This window comes from Colobus angolensis, unplaced genomic scaffold (assembly GCF_000951035.1).
Source record: "Colobus angolensis palliatus isolate OR3802 unplaced genomic scaffold, Cang.pa_1.0 Scaffold6, whole genome shotgun sequence".
Lineage (NCBI taxonomy): Eukaryota > Metazoa > Chordata > Mammalia > Primates > Cercopithecidae > Colobus > Colobus angolensis.
Genome location: NW_012119598.1, coordinates 5392646 through 5410960, shown reverse-complemented (window position 1 = coordinate 5410960; position 18315 = coordinate 5392646). Strand labels below are relative to the sequence as shown.

Genomic DNA, 18315 nt, shown 5'->3' with positions numbered 1-18315 from the left:
CTGCACTCCAGGGTCTAATGTTCCCAGAGAAGTGCTTTCACCTGCCCGAGTCTCTCCTTTCCCCTAGAGGGCAGGACTCCCTGGCATGTCCTGGAGTCCATTTGAAAAGCTTCAGCTTGGAAACAGCTTCTCACACTTGGTGGGGCACAGACCTGGGGCTACTGTGTCAGAGAAGTCTCAGAAAGCTGTCTGCACGCTAGGACAGGAAGGCCATGAGCCGGGGAAAGTTGGTTCCAGAAGAGGTCAGTACAGAAAGGCCACCAGAAGGCTCAGTGAGTAGATCTGGGAAAAGCAGAGACTGAGTTTCCCTAGGACAATGACAGAACCCTGTCCCAGGGTTTTTCCCTCTTAAGCTGTGTGTCACTATACGGCAGGTGCCAATTCTCTTGCAACTCACAGAAAATATATTTTCTTCTTTTAGAATATTTATATTTATCTCTAGGGGAGAGAACTTGATTTTCTTCTTTTGGAGAAGCTGTAACGCTTGTTCATACTCGTATAACGAGTGTGAACGAGTCTGATGGTCTACAGGTATGAACGAGTGAGATGTTCATACTAGTGTAACAAGTAAGCAGTGTACAAGTGGGTTGGAGCCTCTGATGGGGCCCAACAAGAGAGGGAGTTGGCCATGAGGCTGGCCCTAGCCCCCTACGCACCTGCTGTGCCCAGAGACTGGGGGCACCCCTCACTCCCTCTTGACCAAATACGGGGTGAGAGAATGGGAGCAGCCCCAGTCTGAGGCCATCTACAGTCCCGTTTACATAGTTGGCGCGCCTTTCCCTCCAAGACTGTCAGAGTTCGGGGTTCTTCTCATTTCTGTAGCTGTCACTAGTTTTGCTGGGGACATCACTAACTAAATCAGCCTGCCTAAAGACTTTTTGAGAGCTCTCATTTTAGAGAGTGATGCCAGGACAGGAAGGCCATGAGCTACAGGAGAGGTATAGAGACGCCACCAGATGGGCTCAGTGAGTGGATCTGGGAAGAGCGTATTAACGTGTATTAATATTCTCTGCAAAATAATCTCAAAAACCTGAATGAGCAAGTGGACAAGTGTCTTGAAGCGAGCCTGGTCTACACTGCAGTGTAAGTGCCACCGTCACTGTTACCCTCATGGTTGAGGAAGCAAGGCCGCCTGGGTGTTGTGCCTGTCTCTGGATCTCAGAGGTAACAGGCTCCCGACTTTGGCTTTGAGGGGCTGAGCAGTCTTAAGCCGAGGAGCTAGGAAGCTCTAGAGGAGAGAACTTGATATATATACAAGATAATATATTTTCATGCATATCCTGAAAAGTTTTTTAAAGCATAGTTTTTTTTTTTTAAACCTAAGATTTCATCAACATTCTTTTTCAATAAATGTGTATTCCACTGTGATGGTGGTGCACAATTATTTAACCAAAACCCTACTGATGAACATGAATGTAGTTTCCAATGCTTCACTGTCGGGGAACAATCCTGAGATGAACTTAACTGCATACTATCTTTATTGTCCTATTTCCTACCTTTCCTACCACTCGTTCCTTAAGATGAATCCTTATAGATGGAGTTGCTGGGTCCGGGTTTTTTATATTTGAGTTACTGTCAAATTCTCCTCTAAAGGTGGACCGAGACTTGCACCCATCTGAGCAGTCACATTTGCCTTCCTCCTCACCCACACGGGGCACAAAACAGAACTTCACTGCTGTCACCAGTGCTACTTCTAGTTGGGCTCAGTTCTTGTGCAAGAAGTTGAAAGGTGGAAGATTTGCTTCAGAAAAATGGGAGGTGGCTCACAAGGTCCAGAGGATGCAAAGTCTCGGATGATGGAGATTTTACTTGGCTCCCTATTTGTAAATTCTACAACACTGACATCTTGGTGTCTTTGTCAGAATATGTGCTTTGCCACATCGACCTTGGGTAAAAGCTTGGTGCTACTCCTGATCAAATTACCTACGTGACCTTGGGCACGTGTTTAATTCTTCAGGTTCCTCATCTGCAAAACAGGAGTGAAAATAGCCACATGACAGGTTTGGGTAGAAGAGGGGTAAGTTACAAGTCTATGTAAGAGAAAATGTTGACACTGAATGAAGTCAGTCACAGAAGCTTTTTTGTGATACAAAGGTTAAAAATATGTAGAACTAAAAGTAATTTATTTTAGGAATAAGTTCTTTGAAGGAGAAGTGGATGATGGACACAAATTCAGGAAACGGTCACCTGGATGAAGGTGACCAGGCAGGATACTGGTCAAATTTTAGGTCCTGCCCAGGTGATAGCATGCAGGGTTTCATTCCATTAAACTGTACAGATGCTTTACACACACATGTATATTTCACACACACACATACGTTATTTCACACACACACACAGAAAGAAAACATCTCAGGAGAAACCTCACAAGAATCAGAGAAACATTTCAAATGTGTTAAGAAATATTAGTTTTATTTAACCAGTTTTCACAGCTGAATATTTATTCTATAAAAACTTTACAGATTGTACAGTTTATATATAGTTCAAACTACTGAACGAAAAGGTAGGTCCCACAGATGCAAAAATACTGTACTAATCAATCCAAGATAAAGGCAGATTTACACACTGTACAGCTCTCCACGTGGCCGGGGAGGTGGTCAGTTCTAAGTATAAACTTCAAAACTGTACAAAAATAAGAATTTGATTTTATTTCGCTCTTCATACATTCAATATGATTGCAAGCTCAGAAGCCTAACTAATACTAGGCGTCTGGAGTCTGGAATCAGTACCCACTCCTGGAAGGAGTGCACGTGTCTGTCCACACAGGGCACTCTTGGACACCATACTGAACTCAGTATACTGTATAGACGTAAAAGCAGAGACCAAGAACATTAAATGTTGAATATAAGGTAGTTCTTTTTTGTTTTGAAAGGAGTTTTTGCATTTAATAGTGTGCCCAAAGAATTTTAACTTATTAAATAAAATATATTCTAAGTGAACCTAAAAATTACATTTTATAAACATAAAAATATTTTATTTTGGTGTCATACATCAATCATATCTGCAAATAGAAAACCAGAACTGTCTATGAAGTGGTATTTCTCACCCAGCAACAAGAAGCACTTATGTAGTTATTTTTCAGAAGGGTCAGAAAAACTATTTAAAACCCACTAAAGACTAACTTATAACTTAGTCATACTTAAGCTATTCAGTGATTCACTAATACTGCAAAACAAGCTTTCTTCTAGAGACAGTGGTTTCTTCATGTTAACTGGGTCAGAACTGGACATATTTAAAAAAGAAGTGGAAACCAACTGGTATCTCAGCCTGAATCCTAAGCACATGTCTGGTTTGGGGGTAAGCTTCTCAGTGGATTTTTCATCCGAAGTATTTATCCTAGAAGCTAAGTCTTTTGATTTCGAGTTTCCCGAATCTGAGGTATCTGTACCTTCTTAGAGAAAAAGCCAACGCCTCAGATCACTGTGTCTCTACGTGGGGCAGGGCAGGTGAGGCTGGCTAATACCCCTGTAGATTCTGTGTTCTAGAAGGAAGAAATGAGGAAAACAAACATTATTCCAGACTTTTCTGTCATCCAAAACCAATAAAACACAATTCTGTTTTTATACAGTACTAGCCAAAGAGAACACAAATTAGAGCTTCTAAGAGCAGTCTAGTGCCCATCTTTATACTTTTACACTTGCGTGTATCTAAGTATAAAATAATGACGTTTGGACAAAGAAGCTTTGTAGTTATTTATTTTAAGGTTACAGTACTTTAAAACTCCTTGATAATAAATAGCGTGGATGTTCCCAGTCCTGCTTCCAAGCGTAAGCTACGGGTGAGCTTCTCTCAGGCTGTGAGAATGGATCAGGGCAACTGGAGCCAGTGACGTTCTGCTCAGCCCGATCCCGGTGTCGCCAGTGGGCAGCCCGACACTCAGAACTCATCGATCTTCCTCTGCAAGTACTTTAACATGGAGTCCATCCCCTGGGCCGAGCCCCAGATTTTCTTCAGCACCTCACACTCCCTCTCGTTGGCCTGCTCCAGCTCCATCTTCATGTTGCAGCGCACAAGGGCTTTGGATTCCTCAAGCACCTGCACCGGAAAACAAGACCTAGTTAGCAGGGTGCATGCGGGCAGACACGGGTCCCTTGCGCCTCCACATTTATGGAGGCAATCGTCCTATTCCAACAATCACCTGTTCAAAAGTTTACCAGACATTTTCTCACAATATGTGAGGCCTAATATATTTATTAAGCACATTTCACACTAGGCACTGGGTACATTCTTAACTTCAAAATGGCTCATTTCAAAGGAGAGCTGGGCTGTTGGCATCCAGCCTGTGCTGCATACTGCCGCACACTGGCGTGGATCCCCGAACTGGACGTCTGCTCTGCTGATGCCCAGAAAGCTCTGAGGATGCCTGTTGAGGGAATATTTCTAAACAAAATGTAATTTTCATAATGAGGGTTGCTTGTCTGCCTGGGACAGTTTAGATGGGAGTCGTGTCAGTTAATATTAAACATTTCATATCTTATAATTAGCCAAATGCAATTTTGTTAGAAACACATTTAAGAAAACAATTTATTTGTATTTTTTTTTTTTTTTTTGACACAGAGTCTTGCTTTGTTGCCCAGGCTGGAGTGCAGTGGCACGATCTCCGCTCACTGCAACCTCCGCCTCCCGGGTTCAAGCGATTCTCCTGCCTCAGCCTTTCGAGTAGTTGGGATTACAGGCACGCACCACCGAGCCTGGCCAACTTTTGGATTTTTAGTACAGATGCGGTTTTGCCACGTTGGTCAGGCTGGTCTCCAACTCCTGACCTCAAGTGATCTGCCCTCTTTGGCCTCCCAAAGTGCTGGGATTTCAGGCGTGAGCCACTGTGCCTGGCCTATTCAGCACATTTATGAAACAAAAGTTTAGGAGGCCAGGCACAGTGGCTCATGCCTGTAATCCCAGCACTTTGGGAGGCTGAGGTGGGTGGATCAACTTGAGGTCTCAGGAGTTCGAGACCAGCCTAGCCAACATGGTGAGACTCCGTCTCCAATGAAAATATAAAATAACCCAGGCGTGGTGTCACAAGCCTGTAGTCCCAGCTACTAGGGAGGCTGAGGCACGAGCATCACTTGAACCCGGGAGGTTGAGGCTGCAATGAGCCAGGATTACACCGCTGCACTCAAGCCTGAGTGACAGAGCGAGACTCCATCTCACAAACAACAACAACAACAACAACAGCAAAAACAACTTAGGCCCACTGAGGGAAAGCGGGGAGAAGCTAATACTGTGGCTGAGGCTCTGGACCCAGGAAAGAGTTAGGTCCATGTTAGTTGGCGATTTTCACAGGACATTTGCTAACTTGCTGACATTTCAGACTGAAGTTCATTTCTGTGGTTCCTGGGTATTTGCAAAGGGAAGGCAAGGTGTGCATGGGGGCAGTGGTGGCAGCAGTAGCTTCTGGCAGGACTTCACGGGAAGGTGCTCTGCTGAGGACAAATGTGAAGGACTTAGGAATAATCGCAAATGTGCGAGTTCTCTGAGGGAAAAGGTTCTATTTTTTAAAAAGTTACATGTGTAACAGAAGCAAGTAGACATACAACTGGATTGCACGAGGCAAGCTCCTTAATGCGAACCATCACTTCCTGAGTGAACGTCCCGGGCCAAAACACCTGGGAGACCAGGCCCTTGCCACACGCCTCCTGCGCCGTCAGCTTCCGCCCACTGAGCAGCATCTCGTTTGCCTGTAAGGAAGAAGAGTGGATGTAATATGAATTGCAGTGGGAGGTGGGCGGGGAAGACCCATCCCTTAACATCCACACCAAAGAGAGACGTTCACAAACACCTCCCCGTGGGGAAAAGGCGGCACATCCTTCAGTGGCCGCTGGGAACAGACCCTGTGCAAGGTGCTGTCCACTGGGCAGGTGGAAAAGTAATATACTGGGCTTATTTTTTTCTTAAAAAGGAATGCAAAAAAGTCATCTTACAACCTACTACAGAATTACAGGGACTCAGTAAAGAAATCTAAAATAGAAAAGGTCTTTTTGCCATTCATTTGAAAAGTGACTGGTATAACTTCCTCTCCTCCATCTGCCCTTCCTCCCCCTAATGCCGGCCCTTCCCATGTGGGAGCTCTTTTAACACACAAAACCATCCCGGGAAAATCAGCATATGCAAAGTTAGGCAATTTATAATTTTAAGGATTTGAACCAGGCATAGAACTCCTACCAAATGTTTTTCTTTATCTGGGAGGCCAATGGTGACTTGTTTTTAATATACACAAAAAATACTCTAATGGAAGTGACTGTTTCTGCTAGAGTGTACCTTGGAGGCTGCCTTGCATCGCTTGGATATGAAAAGACAGAACTATCCAGGGCTTGAATGTGTCAAATAATTACCATAATCTGCTTGAGAGGGGCTGGCTATAGTTACCTCACATGGCTCAATGGAGAAAGCTAACATTAGTTTTCCTTTAAAAATATAGATGTATGTGTATATATGAAATTAATTTTAACCTTGTCCTGGATTCTAGATCACTTTATTTTTTAATACATGACACTTAACTAGATCACTTTTAAGGTTTCAGCACAACATGTATGGATTTTACATCACTCTGATGACAGGCTCGCAGATGCCAAGATGAGGCGGGAAGGGGCGCATACATGTCTGATAAAGAAACTCCACACTGGTCTGATGGGACAGTTTTTGGTCTGCCGTTTATCTTGCCTGGTTAACCTTCCTAACAACTCTGATGGTCGCAAAGCCTTGACTAGGAGCTGCTGGGCCTCTGGTAAAACACAATTTCGGTCAGTGGCTTCCATTTCCAAAAGAGGCAAAATCACTAAAGAGAGAAAAGGCCCTGAAGTCGCTGAGATAGTGTAAGACTGCCCATACACCTGTTGTCAATGTCTTGATGCCGTTTACTGCATGTGAAACCCACAGCTTGGAGAACACACAGGCAGAGGTGGCAAAGCAAACAGGTGGCTGACTCACTGCCCCTCCCATGCAGGCAGACGCTGGGAAACAGGGCTGGGGACAGGCTCCTCCCAAGGGTTTGCAAGGTTCTTAATGATCACCCAAACTGGAGTCTGTCATTGGAGCTACAGCTTGGACAAAGGCATGAGTTTCTGAAGAGTCTGGAGAAGTTCTAGGAACCCCTGAACTGAGCAGCTTCTTCTCAGTGAAAAGACGGTCCATAAACAATGGATTTAGAAATGTGACCTGACTTCACTGTTAGTGGTTCTGACAGTTCTTCTAACGGCAGACCCAATCCCAGCAGGAAAGGGAGCGGGACTCCCGGCATGCTGCCGCCACAGGAAGTGCTCCGTGCTGCCGCCACAGGAAGTGCTCTGTGCTGTCGGGGTTTTCCTTTCACAGACTGTGTTTCTTTCATTCTCAGCATAGAGTGAGGACACTACAGCCAAATGCCTGAAGCATGAAGTATGTTCTCAGGACCAGCTTAGCAGAGCCTTAACTTGGGCAGCAGAGGCAAGTGACCCCGCCAGGCCTGGTGCCTGGCTGGATCACGAAGGGCAGGTGTCCTCAGGTTTCCTCTCCAGCCCTTCCTGCAGGGCCCTGGCTGTCTGTCCCAGTCAGTTCTTCCAACTTTATTTCCTGCTACCTGGAGGTCAATTTACAGCCCCACTACTGTTCTCTTCCCTGTGTGTCTCCCTTTCATCCCCTTCTTGACTCTCCTGGGCCTGACGCCAGCCAGAACAGCCCTTCTCTCTGCTCAGCACTCACTGACTGCAGCCGGTCTTCCTCCCCAGCCCCGCAGGCTCCGTGCCTGCTCATCCCCGGAGATCCTTTCCCTACCCCTACCTTTGGTGTTCTCCACTCCAGGTGGCTGGATGTGCAGGACAACCAAGGGCATCTCTCAATTTACTCAAGAGCAAAAATGACAGGGCCGACGCTAGGTCGCTAATGCTTTCTCCTTAAACATGGCCAGTGAGTTGGTTGGAACAAGTCACCCAAGAAAACAACAACAGATCTCCCTCAGTAAGATTTGTATCATAGCATTAAATCTACTCAGTCTCCCTCGGTAAGATTTGTATCATAGCATTAAATCTACTCAGTCTCCCTCGGTAAGATCTGCATTAGAGGATTAAATCTACTCAATTTGCGTGAGCATATTCTTATATAAACACACTATTTTCAGTAGTTCTAAAATGAGAGGATTTAAACTTCTACCCGAATAACAGATTCACATAGACGCGGTCAGTGGGAACCTGACCAGCTAGCACGTTGATCTGAGATGGCCGAGTGCACAGGGACTCCCTGTAGACAACCTACATCACCCCACGATGTGGTCAACGGTGTCCAATTATTTAAAAAAAGCTATCGTGTAACCATCCAGAGAAATGGGAAATGCCAGACGAAAGTTAAATAGAGATGTCTTTTTAGTTCAGCCAGAGTACAGTAGAAGGGGTGGCGAGGAAACTGGCCCAGTATGAGCACAGGGGATCCAGGAATCTTCAGCCTTATGGGGACGGCTGTGGCAGAGGTTTTACCACCTGCTCCCTCAGGCCAGTCTGTGAAGTCCCTAAGAGGCGGCTCTCAAGGTACAAGCTTGGGGTAGGCCCTCAGGTACTTGCTGGGCATTCTCCAGCTTCACACCTCAGCAGGCCCGAGAGGTGCAAGCTTTCCACGTGGAAGCCTGTGGGCGTCGGACTGTGCCATCCTCTGTGCACTCCATGAATGTCTACTGGGCACTAGGAAGGCTAAACTAGAAGAGACTCCTCGGCGGATTTACACAGCCGCGCCTACAGCTGAGGGCCTGCAGTAGACACTGTGAGAAAGGAGAGGCCGCAGGGCCTGCATGATTTGCATGTTCTTTTTATCTTGATAATGTGATTCCTTTAGCGTATCCTCCTGGCAGAGCTCTGCACATGCAAAGTGGGGAAAACCACACTTGTCCCAGTCTTAACTCAGGCTGCTGAAAGCTGAAATACACTGAAGGCTCATGAAAGGAACGGCATCATTTACATAGTCACTTCCAACAAGATTGTCACAACACAAGTCATATGAACAGCGTTTATTCACTTTCTGTAGACAGGCTTCGTCAAATACTCTGCTCAGAAAGTGCAGAACTCAACGCTGAGTGAAATGCGGGCTCTTCGCCCTGGAGTTAGAGCAGGCTTTCTCCCCCTGGACACTAGGGGCATTCTGGGCTGGCCTGTTGTTGGGTGTGGGGGCTGTCCTGTGTGCTACATGCAGGGTGCTGAGCAGGGTTGTCCCATGTGCCATGGAGGGTGCTGAGCAGTACCCCAGCCTCTGCTAATGGCCATCTCATGTGTGACAACCAAGTTGTCTCCAGACATTGCCCCCCAGATGTGTCCCCCCGGGGTGAGGTTGGGGGGTGAAAATCGCCCAGTTGAAAACAGCAGCTCAAGAGGCACCAGTACATTTCAAGGGGAAGTGAAAAGTAAAGATCTGTCAAGGCTTGTAGAGTGGGGAGAAACAGGCTCACCAGAGGGCAGGCATTCGTTCTGTAAGGACTTCAAGCCTCACGGCCCTTTCTGGGCATGGTGAGCTCTAAGACCTCTGCCCCTGAGCAGTATTCAGCCCCAGGGCTCCACTGCCAAAATGTGTCTGAACATCAAGCTGGTTTGGTATTTGCCTCACCTTTGCACCGACACCACACATCTACGTAGATCATACACTGGGAGGGGTCAGAACCCCAGATCTCAACCTCCTTAGGATAAATAACTCAAAATGAGCTTCACGGGATGTTCTGGAGGATGAGGATTCTTTCTTGCTGGGACAGGGTAACTGGCAGGACACAGCGTGGTTTACAGTAATCGCCATGAGGAACTCATTTTACTGATCGTGACTCTTTACCACGGGAGTCTGGAGGTGTCCGGTGCGTGCAGCACGGTGTAAAGGACAAAGCAAACGACTCGAGAAGCCACCCGCGTCCCCACCGCAGCAAGCTGCCTGCTGTGGGAAATGCTGTCAGCAGGCAACAGAGAGCTCAGGGCCTCCCCCATGGACTGCTCTTCCCAGGGCCGCCGACCCCACGGCCAACTGCAGTGGGGCACCCGGAACCGCCATGAGGCCACACGGTTCCAGAGCTCCCTGTCAGTCAGCTCTGCCCAATCCTGCTTCCTTTCTGCCCTTCCAGGGACGCTGGCACCTAATCTACCAGACCCTGCTTCCCAAATCCATCTTAGCTTCCAGAGAAACCATCTTGCGACGGGCGGGTGGACAAAGCGAGGGTGAGAAGAGGGATTCAGAAACGGCACGGCTCCCCATCTGGCAATGAGGACCACCCCAACAGGCCAGGGGGAGAAGCCACAGTACCCGGCACAGGGGGCCGTCCGCGTGCTAACACCTGAGGGACAGGGACTGCCTGTCACCATGGGCGCAAGCAGAGGGGCAGCCAGTAGCAAGAGGCAGGGAGGGCTGAGACTTGGCTCTGCCCCCTGGACTTGTCAGCAGGAGTGGTCAAGCTCTACCCAGATTCATCAGCCACTGGAGGAAGGTCTGTCAGCTTGCGAGGGGTGGGGAGGTACCTAGAACTTGCAATGGGTGCTTTTGGTGAATGCCCCCAACTTTGAACTCCAGCTTCCTCTGAACCCCTGAGCCTACGGACATGGCCCACCCATCCCTATTAGAACATGCAAGCCCACCTTGCTAGAAGGTAAGGCAAACATCTCTCAGCAAGGCACACTGGCCCCCTCAAAACCTGCCCCATCCCCTCTCCTGGCATCAGGCCTGTAACTCGCCTCTTCCCTGAAAGGGGCTGCACAGCCCAGCCAAGGGTGCCGATGGGAGCTGTGAGATGACACGAGGGTCTGGATTCTCAGGGCGCCCAACCTGGAGCCCAACCACAAGTAGGACGGGAGGGTTCACTGATGAAGGACCAACTCCTGGGATGCTGATTTACCCCGGGAGGTTCCCAGGAGATGGTCTGACCCGGCTGCTGGGATGGCTACTGGAAGCATGAGGGAGGTGGGGGTCCTGCTGAGTGAGGCTGAAAGGCCAGGGCTGAGTAGGGAGGGGTGGGACAAGATGCATATGGAGCCTGTGGTCAGTGCCAGAGGGAGGAGGGCAGCACAGTCGGTGGGGCCATCCACAGCACGGAAGGGCGAGCCTGGAGCGCTGACTGGGACTGGGAGAGGCAGAGCGCCTGATCACGGGACCCCATATGACCACACGTGGGAAGTGGCCGGCACGAGCTGACTTCCATCAACCCCACAGGTCCAAGGTCAGACAGGGCCTGCGGCGGATGCACAGCTGGGCTTGGCAAGCTCCGGAGGGCATGGGCCGGCAGCCTAGACCCCCTGCATCACCCCCAGACCCTTGTGTACCCACGCCCTGCCTCAGCTGACACCTACAGCCATGGGAGACTCCCTGTGACCGAGGGTGGCCTGTGGGTGGGTCGGCAAGCCAAAGAGGGGACAGCAACTTCACCAGAGCCTCATCCAGCAGGCCTGGAAGAGAACGTGGTGCGGAAAATGCCCCCAGTGGCAGATGCGCCTGGTCACCCGTGGTGAGGAGGAAAAGTGGATCAAGGTTAGAGTAACACTAGCCCCCAGCAGGGGTGGGTGTCCTGGACAGAGGTGTGTGGTGGGTGGAGGAATGGGAAGTGTGCAGGCTGCTGTCTCACATTGTCCACCTGAGAGCATCCGCCATGGAGTGGGCACTGAACAGCTTGGAGAGACAGCTGGTGGCCGCTGGCCACCCAGGGCTGGCAAGAGGGGCCCCAACAGCACAATCTCTGATTTATCAAAAGCTGATGCAGCCACTGTTGCTACTGAGCGTCCAGCCTTCCAGCAGGAGATGCCGATGTGAGCGGCCCTCAAGGCACCATTCCCAGGGAGGCCCGCCCGTGGGCGCTGGGCAGCAGGCTGACGGCTCCAACAGGCGTGGGCGCACCCTCTGGGTCTGGGTCTGCCTGTCCCACATGCAGATCCTCAGGCAGCACCACTCTCTGTGGCCATGGAAGGTCTAGTACACCAGCATGGGGTGCCTCAGGGTGCTGCGTGTGACCACCATCCTCACAGCAAATACCATGTCAGGGGGCAGGTCCCCAGAGTCCTGTGGCTAAGTCACATACGGCACCTGCTGCAGCCACCAGCCTGGTACGGCCCTGGCATGGCCTGAGAGGTGCCAGTTTGGAGATCGCTCCGTGATGGTGGGCAGCATCTTCTGATCTGTAGCACATACAGTACAAAGACCTTTATATGGAAGGACACGTGGCCTGGGAAGTGGGATGGAGGCCGGCGCCGCTTGCTCCTCCCCTGACCAACTATAGCAGTTAAGTGGACAAGTGCAGCGACTGTGAGCCGGACACAGCGAGCAGCCACAGACCCCTCGGGGGTGAGTGTTTTAGTATTAGGGCGGCTGCTGAGGCCAGCAGAGGTGGGAGCTGCGGGTGAGGGGAACTAGCCTGGGGAGTGAGAAGGTGAGGAGCAGGGCAGCTCTGAGACCAGTGCGGCACTGGGGGCCACGGTCTGGCCTACCCATCTTCCTCCTCCTCTCTTGCATTCCTTAATTTTAAATGTTCTGGTTTTCGAGAACGTTTAGATGCAGGAAAAATGACAAAAGTAGTACAGAGTTCCCATAAACCTTCACGCAGCTCTCCCTGGGTTAAAACGTCACATAACATCTTAGGATGACCAAAGCCGCTGACAATGTGCTATTCACTCAACTACAAACACGATGTGAATTTCACCAGCCCTCCCACTCTTGTCCTTTCGCTGGCCCAGGAGCCCATCCAGGGTCCCTGATGTTCTGAGCTGTCATGTCCCCTTGGTCTCCTCCAGTCTGAGACGGTTCCTCAGTCTTTCCACATCTTTTCTGACCTTGGCGCTTTGGAGGAGCGCTGCGCGGTGTCTGCAGACTGCCCCACAGTCCGGGCCTGACGATCCTCACGGTGAATGTCATGATGCGGCACTGAGCTGCTGCACCTTCAGGAGGAATCCCACGCGGCGACGAAGGCTGCGTTCCCCTCAGTGCTTCATGTTGGCTTTTGTCTCATTTCTGTGAACTCTGACCACTCAGCAAGGTGGTACCTGCCAGGTTTCTCTACTGTAAAGTTACTATTTTTCCCACTACAAATAATGAGAGGATCCAAACATCCTTTTTCTCATCACGCTTTTACCCACTGATTATAACATCCAGGTTAAACATTTCAGGTTCCGGCCTGCAAGTTACTGCTGCCTAACCTTCTTCCTCCAAGTTTCTCCCAGAAAGCAAGCCCCTTGGAACCTGAAGGAGCTGACCCCCAAAAGCTGCATGAATGATCTGAATGGCACTGGGGTGAACTGGTGGACACGGAACTGTGCTGCCATGATCCCTCCTGGGAAGGCCTGGCTGCCTGGCTACGGGTGCTGCTGTTAGCAGATGGCCACAGGGCGCCTTTAGGGATGCCCTCAGCTGCAGGGAGCCACCTCGTTCAGGGCACAATGCTTCCCACGCATCCCACACCCAAGGAAGATGGACACAGTATCACTCTGACCTCTTCCTCTGACCGGTCCTGCTTTCTTCCCATCCCTTCCACAGGTACTGACTACCTGCCAATTCTCCATGTGCCAAACTCATCTCAGTGTCTGCTTCTGGAGAACCTGACCTGTGACACCACCTCCTGCCCTATTTCAAGGACTAGGGAATGAGATGTGAATAACTGCTTGATAAATCACAAGCTACAATACAAACACAAACTACTATAATGAACGGATTAAACAGCTGAAGAAATAAAAACACACAATTAGATGGAAGACAACCCTCTAATCCTGTGTAACTTTGCTCCCTCTTAAAATTGCCTTCTCTTAAAAGTGCAGCTTTTAAGTTACCAGGTGAAGAACTTTTCGATTGCAAATTGTTGGCTGGGTTACAGACTGGATATTTACTAACAGCAGATATCAGTGTGAGTTACGCAAAGTGGTAGGGTAGGCTCCTCAATGAATGAAGTCCTTTTCTAGGGAATGATGCAAAAAGGGTCAACGTCTATGAACCCAAATCTGAACTACAAGATGGAAAGTCCCTACAGAATGACATACTGTATAGCTTTAGAAAAACAATAACCAAACCAGATTTCTTCAGGAAGCTTTCTAGAATGATTTTTTTTTTTTTTTAAGGTACTCACAGATGCTCCTCCCATTATCTTGGGAAACATAACGGTAGAACAGCCATCTGGACTCTGTCCGAATGTAGTATAGGGTGTCTGAAACCACGCCTTTTCGTTAGCCCAAACCACATCACAGAGAGGCAGTATGGATGCTCCTAGCCCGATGGCTGGGCCATTGACCGCTACAATGATGGGCTTCTTAAACTGAATGAAAGTATTCACGAAGTTTCTAAAATGAAACATAAATGGGGAATTACTCCAAACATTGCATATTTGAGCAAAGGAAAAGTCTATTATGGAATTCAATTTACCAAGATGTAAACGCTACGGAAATCAGGAAGACCTGAGATTTGTTTAAGGCCTTCCCCAGCAGTTGTGGACCCTACACTCATTTACTACGTGTTGTAAAGGTTTGGTGACAGCCTGCAGCCCACGCATGTGGCTGTCGCTACAGGACCTACGTGAAGGCCACAGGGTAACATGCAGCCGTGAGCTGCGCTGGCATTTGCAGGTGGCTCTCGAGCTCTATAAACAACACATCTTGCTCCCCAACCCGTCCTCCCTCAAGACACACCGGACCTCCCTCAGAGCCCAGTACATATTCTGGGCTTTATAAGACCAATCAAGAAGCTGTCACAGAGGAAATCTGGCCCAGGGCATACTCAGACTGCCTGCTGTTAAGTGGATAGTAGTGGATTAGGGGTCACAAAAACCCTGGGATCTGGGTCTGGCCTTGGCTCCTGATTTCAGACAGCTCACTGATTATTTGGCAATAACTGCTATTTCCTGAATTTATGTGCGAGTGGACTGAACAGTCTGGGGGACACGGAGACAAGAGTTTCACAGGCTGGCTCAAGACAGGAGACTTGCAAACAAGAAGAGCAAGCAGCACAGCGCCCAGGCCTTACCCACATCCTGCTCCACCACAGGCTGGAGGGGACGGCTGCAGCACGAGTTCAGAGGACAGGGGGTCAGGCGTGGGGCAACCTTTGAGCAGGATGGAGGTTTAATAAATCAAGCCAATGCTATTTTGGGATTTGCTTCAGATCAGGCTGGAAAAGTAGGCTGCTTTTCAATGTAGGGTAGCTTGGTGTCATAGCACTTTGGGAATGTGCATTTTCTTCCCCCGAATACTAGAAGCTGATTTTATGCTCAGAGGTTGTTTCTTATGATTTCACACAGTAGAGAAAAGAATAAACACAAGATAGTCCCTTTAGTGCAGGCTGAGTTCCAGATCAGAAGTGCAGAGTAAGGACAGCTTCTCACTTGCTGGATTCTAAACCTGACCCCCATCTTTAATACTGAAAATAACAATCTAGATGCTCTCTACAGTTCAACAATTTAAAACCAGAGCAATCTGTTCAGATCTTCTCTGAAAATCATGACTCAGCATCTGAGATAGCTCCCCGCTCAACTCCCTGAGATACTGATGGACGATGACTCATATTTTTTGGAGGGGGCAGGTTGGGGAAGTGAGGAAGGTGTGTGTGTGTGTGTGTGTGTGAACAGGAGGGTGAGGAACTGCAGAGTTTAGCGGCTGGACCTCAGCCTAGGCCCCAAGGTTTGTGGGATCTTTGCATTGAGCAAGAATTAACTCATTCAGATGAATGAGTTGCACTAAGTCTTTGTAAATGAGAGAGCCTGAGGCTTTGTCAGAAAGATCACACTGGGGTTTAATGATACAGAATGTCAGACAACCTTTTAAGCAGACTCTTGAAATAAGCCCAGAAGAACTACATGAAGCTATTTCAGTTGTGTTGTCTTTTGAGGATTTGGGGTCAATGACACAAGATGGAAATACATTTCCTAGGCCCAGTGACTGATGACTCATGAAAAGGTAAAACTGCTGAACTGTCTCCATGATAGGGAGCAGCTGTTTCCAAATCTGAGTAGCTCCACTTTCATCTGCCTCACGGAACAGAAGGCAAACTGTGATAGCCGTTGTCCAGGCTGACATCTGGAAACCACGGATGGGGCGATAAATTAACATAAAAGGGATGATAAAAATCAAGGTGGTAAGAGGATAATTCTATAGAGAAACAGCAAAAGGAATTATTTCATATATCCTTGCCCCCCTTGCCCATATATTTGTATAAAAACATCTGCTTCTACAATATTAATAGATATTGATAAGTCAAAACTTAGATCTCAATAGGCTGAAGGCTTGTTTTTGGGACTGAAATTTTATTTGTACTTTTGCCTGGAATGGTGATTTCACCTGCAGCTGGCGGCTCTTCCTGGGCGGGGCATGAACGAACCAGCAGGCTCCGGAGCAAAGACCCGCTTCCCTTTTTAGGGAATGGCAACTGGCCATTCTGAATAGTGAGTCCTGAGATGCCAGAAATGGACGTGGTACAGAGACTCGGTTTGTTTTTAAAAAAGAAAACCTTTACAGAAATGCTTTCTCTGCCTAGTAGAACTTCCCAGGACCGTAAAGGCTTAACCAAGGGAGCTGCAAATCAAGGCAGAAGGCACCAGAGGCGAGGCAGGGGCTGCCTTCAGGCCCAGGACAGTCCTCTCCCAAGTAGCCCTTGCTTCTGTGGGCTTCAACCAAGTGTATTTTAAACTTAACATAAAAACGTATGCACACTCAAATGTGTGCCACGCAATGTATGAAATTTCAATTTGTTTCTTTGGAATTGAATTCAAGACTGTTGTTGGATATGGCAGGGAAGGAGGTTGATATTTGCGATATAATGAGTCTAAAAAGACTTTATAATTAAACAAAACTCTTCCTTTAAAGGACATTTACGGCCGGGCGCGGTGGCTCAAGCCTGTAATCCCAGCACTTTGGGAGGCCGAGACGGGCGGATCACGAGGTCAGGAGATCGAGACCATCCTGGCTAACACGGTGAAACCCCGTCTCTACTAAAAAATACAAAAAATTAGCCGGGCGATGTGGCAGGCGCCTGTAGTCCCAGCTACTCGGGAGGCTGAGGCGGGAGAATGGAGTAAACCTGGGAGGCGGAGCTTGCAGTGAGCTGAGATCCGGCCACTGCACTCCAGCCTGGGCGACAGAGCCAGACTCCGTCTCGAAAAAAAAAAAAAGGACATTTACTAATTTGGAGACATCAAACAGTTGGAAAATCACATAAGATGTAGGGACTGTCAAAGGAATGTCTGGGGAGAAGGAGGCAGCAGGGACCTGAAGTGGGGCAGCCAGTGTGCTGCCTTTCCATGGCTGAGGTCTCTCTCATTTGAATGGCACCTTCATTTGAAGGACTGAATGGGGTACAGGTCAGGGTCATGGGGCATGTTTACTGGCTCACTTTGTTCTCTCCCAAACCCTCTTGCCCCTGGGGCACTGCCTGGGCAGCCCCCCCGGTTTCCCTCTGTGGGAGAAGAAGAAACCTCGCTTCTCGGGGGAGAAGTCTCCTGGTCCTTGACACCCCGTGGCAGCTACTGGTTCCGGCAGACTTCAGAAGCCTAATGCTATCAATGAACTTCAAATAATTTTGTTTTAATCACCAATGTGCAGAATATTTTTGTTGCAATTACTCTACAAACTGCAAACCACCAATCCTCGTAACGAAGTTAGCTACTTTAGATACCTGGTGACCTAATATGAAACCTCATCTTCCTGTTTCCCGCTTTTCCTTTGGAAACTTGCTACAATGAAGTCCTTTGCCTCCAAGTTTTAAGGAACATGAGACAAGACACCAGAGAAATGAAAAATATACACAGGAAGAGCTTTTATCCATATAAAAATTAATTTAAATGCAAATAAGAAAAGGAAAGGTTAAGTGACTTTGGTGTAACTAATTATTTTTCTATCTTGCCAGAGTACATTAAGGAAAATTCACATTGACAAAAATATAGTCACATGAAGAAGAAACAAGTCAGTTTTCCTAAAGTAGGACTTGGCTCTTCACAAGAATATCAATCCAGCTTTTTGTTGGGAGTAGGGAGAGTGGAGTGAGCAGGGAACTGATGAAAATGGACTTTTAAAGTGACATAAAGTTCAACAAAGGAGATCTCCACTTAAACCTGACTTGATCTAGCTTTCCTCTATTTTAACTAATCCCAGCGCCACAAGTCCACAGCCTCTGTCCAAGGGAATTCAACGCTGGAGGGAGGAGCGAGCTGCACCCGGCGAGGCACTAGCAGAGCTCACGAGTGGAGCCACGGAAAAGTCTACACGGGAAAATGGAGCCAGGACCCACAAGCCACTGGCTGACGCATCTGATTTTCTTATTACTGCAGAGCTACCAAATAGCACAGTAGTATGTGTACATTGAGCAGGACATTATGGAGAACATACAAAGTGACCATATGAGGCATGGTGGTTTGTATTTTAAAAATAAAAG

The 18315-nt window shown here is 48.4% G+C and overlaps 1 protein-coding gene across 4 annotated transcripts in view; it reads right to left on the bottom strand.

Annotated features, from left to right (window-relative positions):
• Positions 1-2388: 2388 nt before the first annotated feature.
• CDYL (chromodomain protein, Y-like) overlaps positions 2389-18315 on the bottom strand; it is a 260878-nt gene continuing 244951 nt past the window's right edge. For 3 of the 4 annotated variants that reach the window (XM_011962628.1, XM_011962627.1, XM_011962629.1), the window contains 3 exons: positions 14027-14237; positions 5535-5678; positions 2392-4035 (listed from right to left, as the gene is read on the bottom strand). In XM_011962628.1, the coding sequence (XP_011818018.1) occupies positions 3877-4035; positions 5535-5678; positions 14027-14237 (514 nt within the window). In that variant the 3' untranslated portion in view covers positions 2392-3876. Of the gene's footprint in view, positions 4036-5534; positions 5679-14026; positions 14238-18315 lie in introns of all 4 variants that reach the window. The other variant, XM_011962630.1, reaches the window with a different exon arrangement.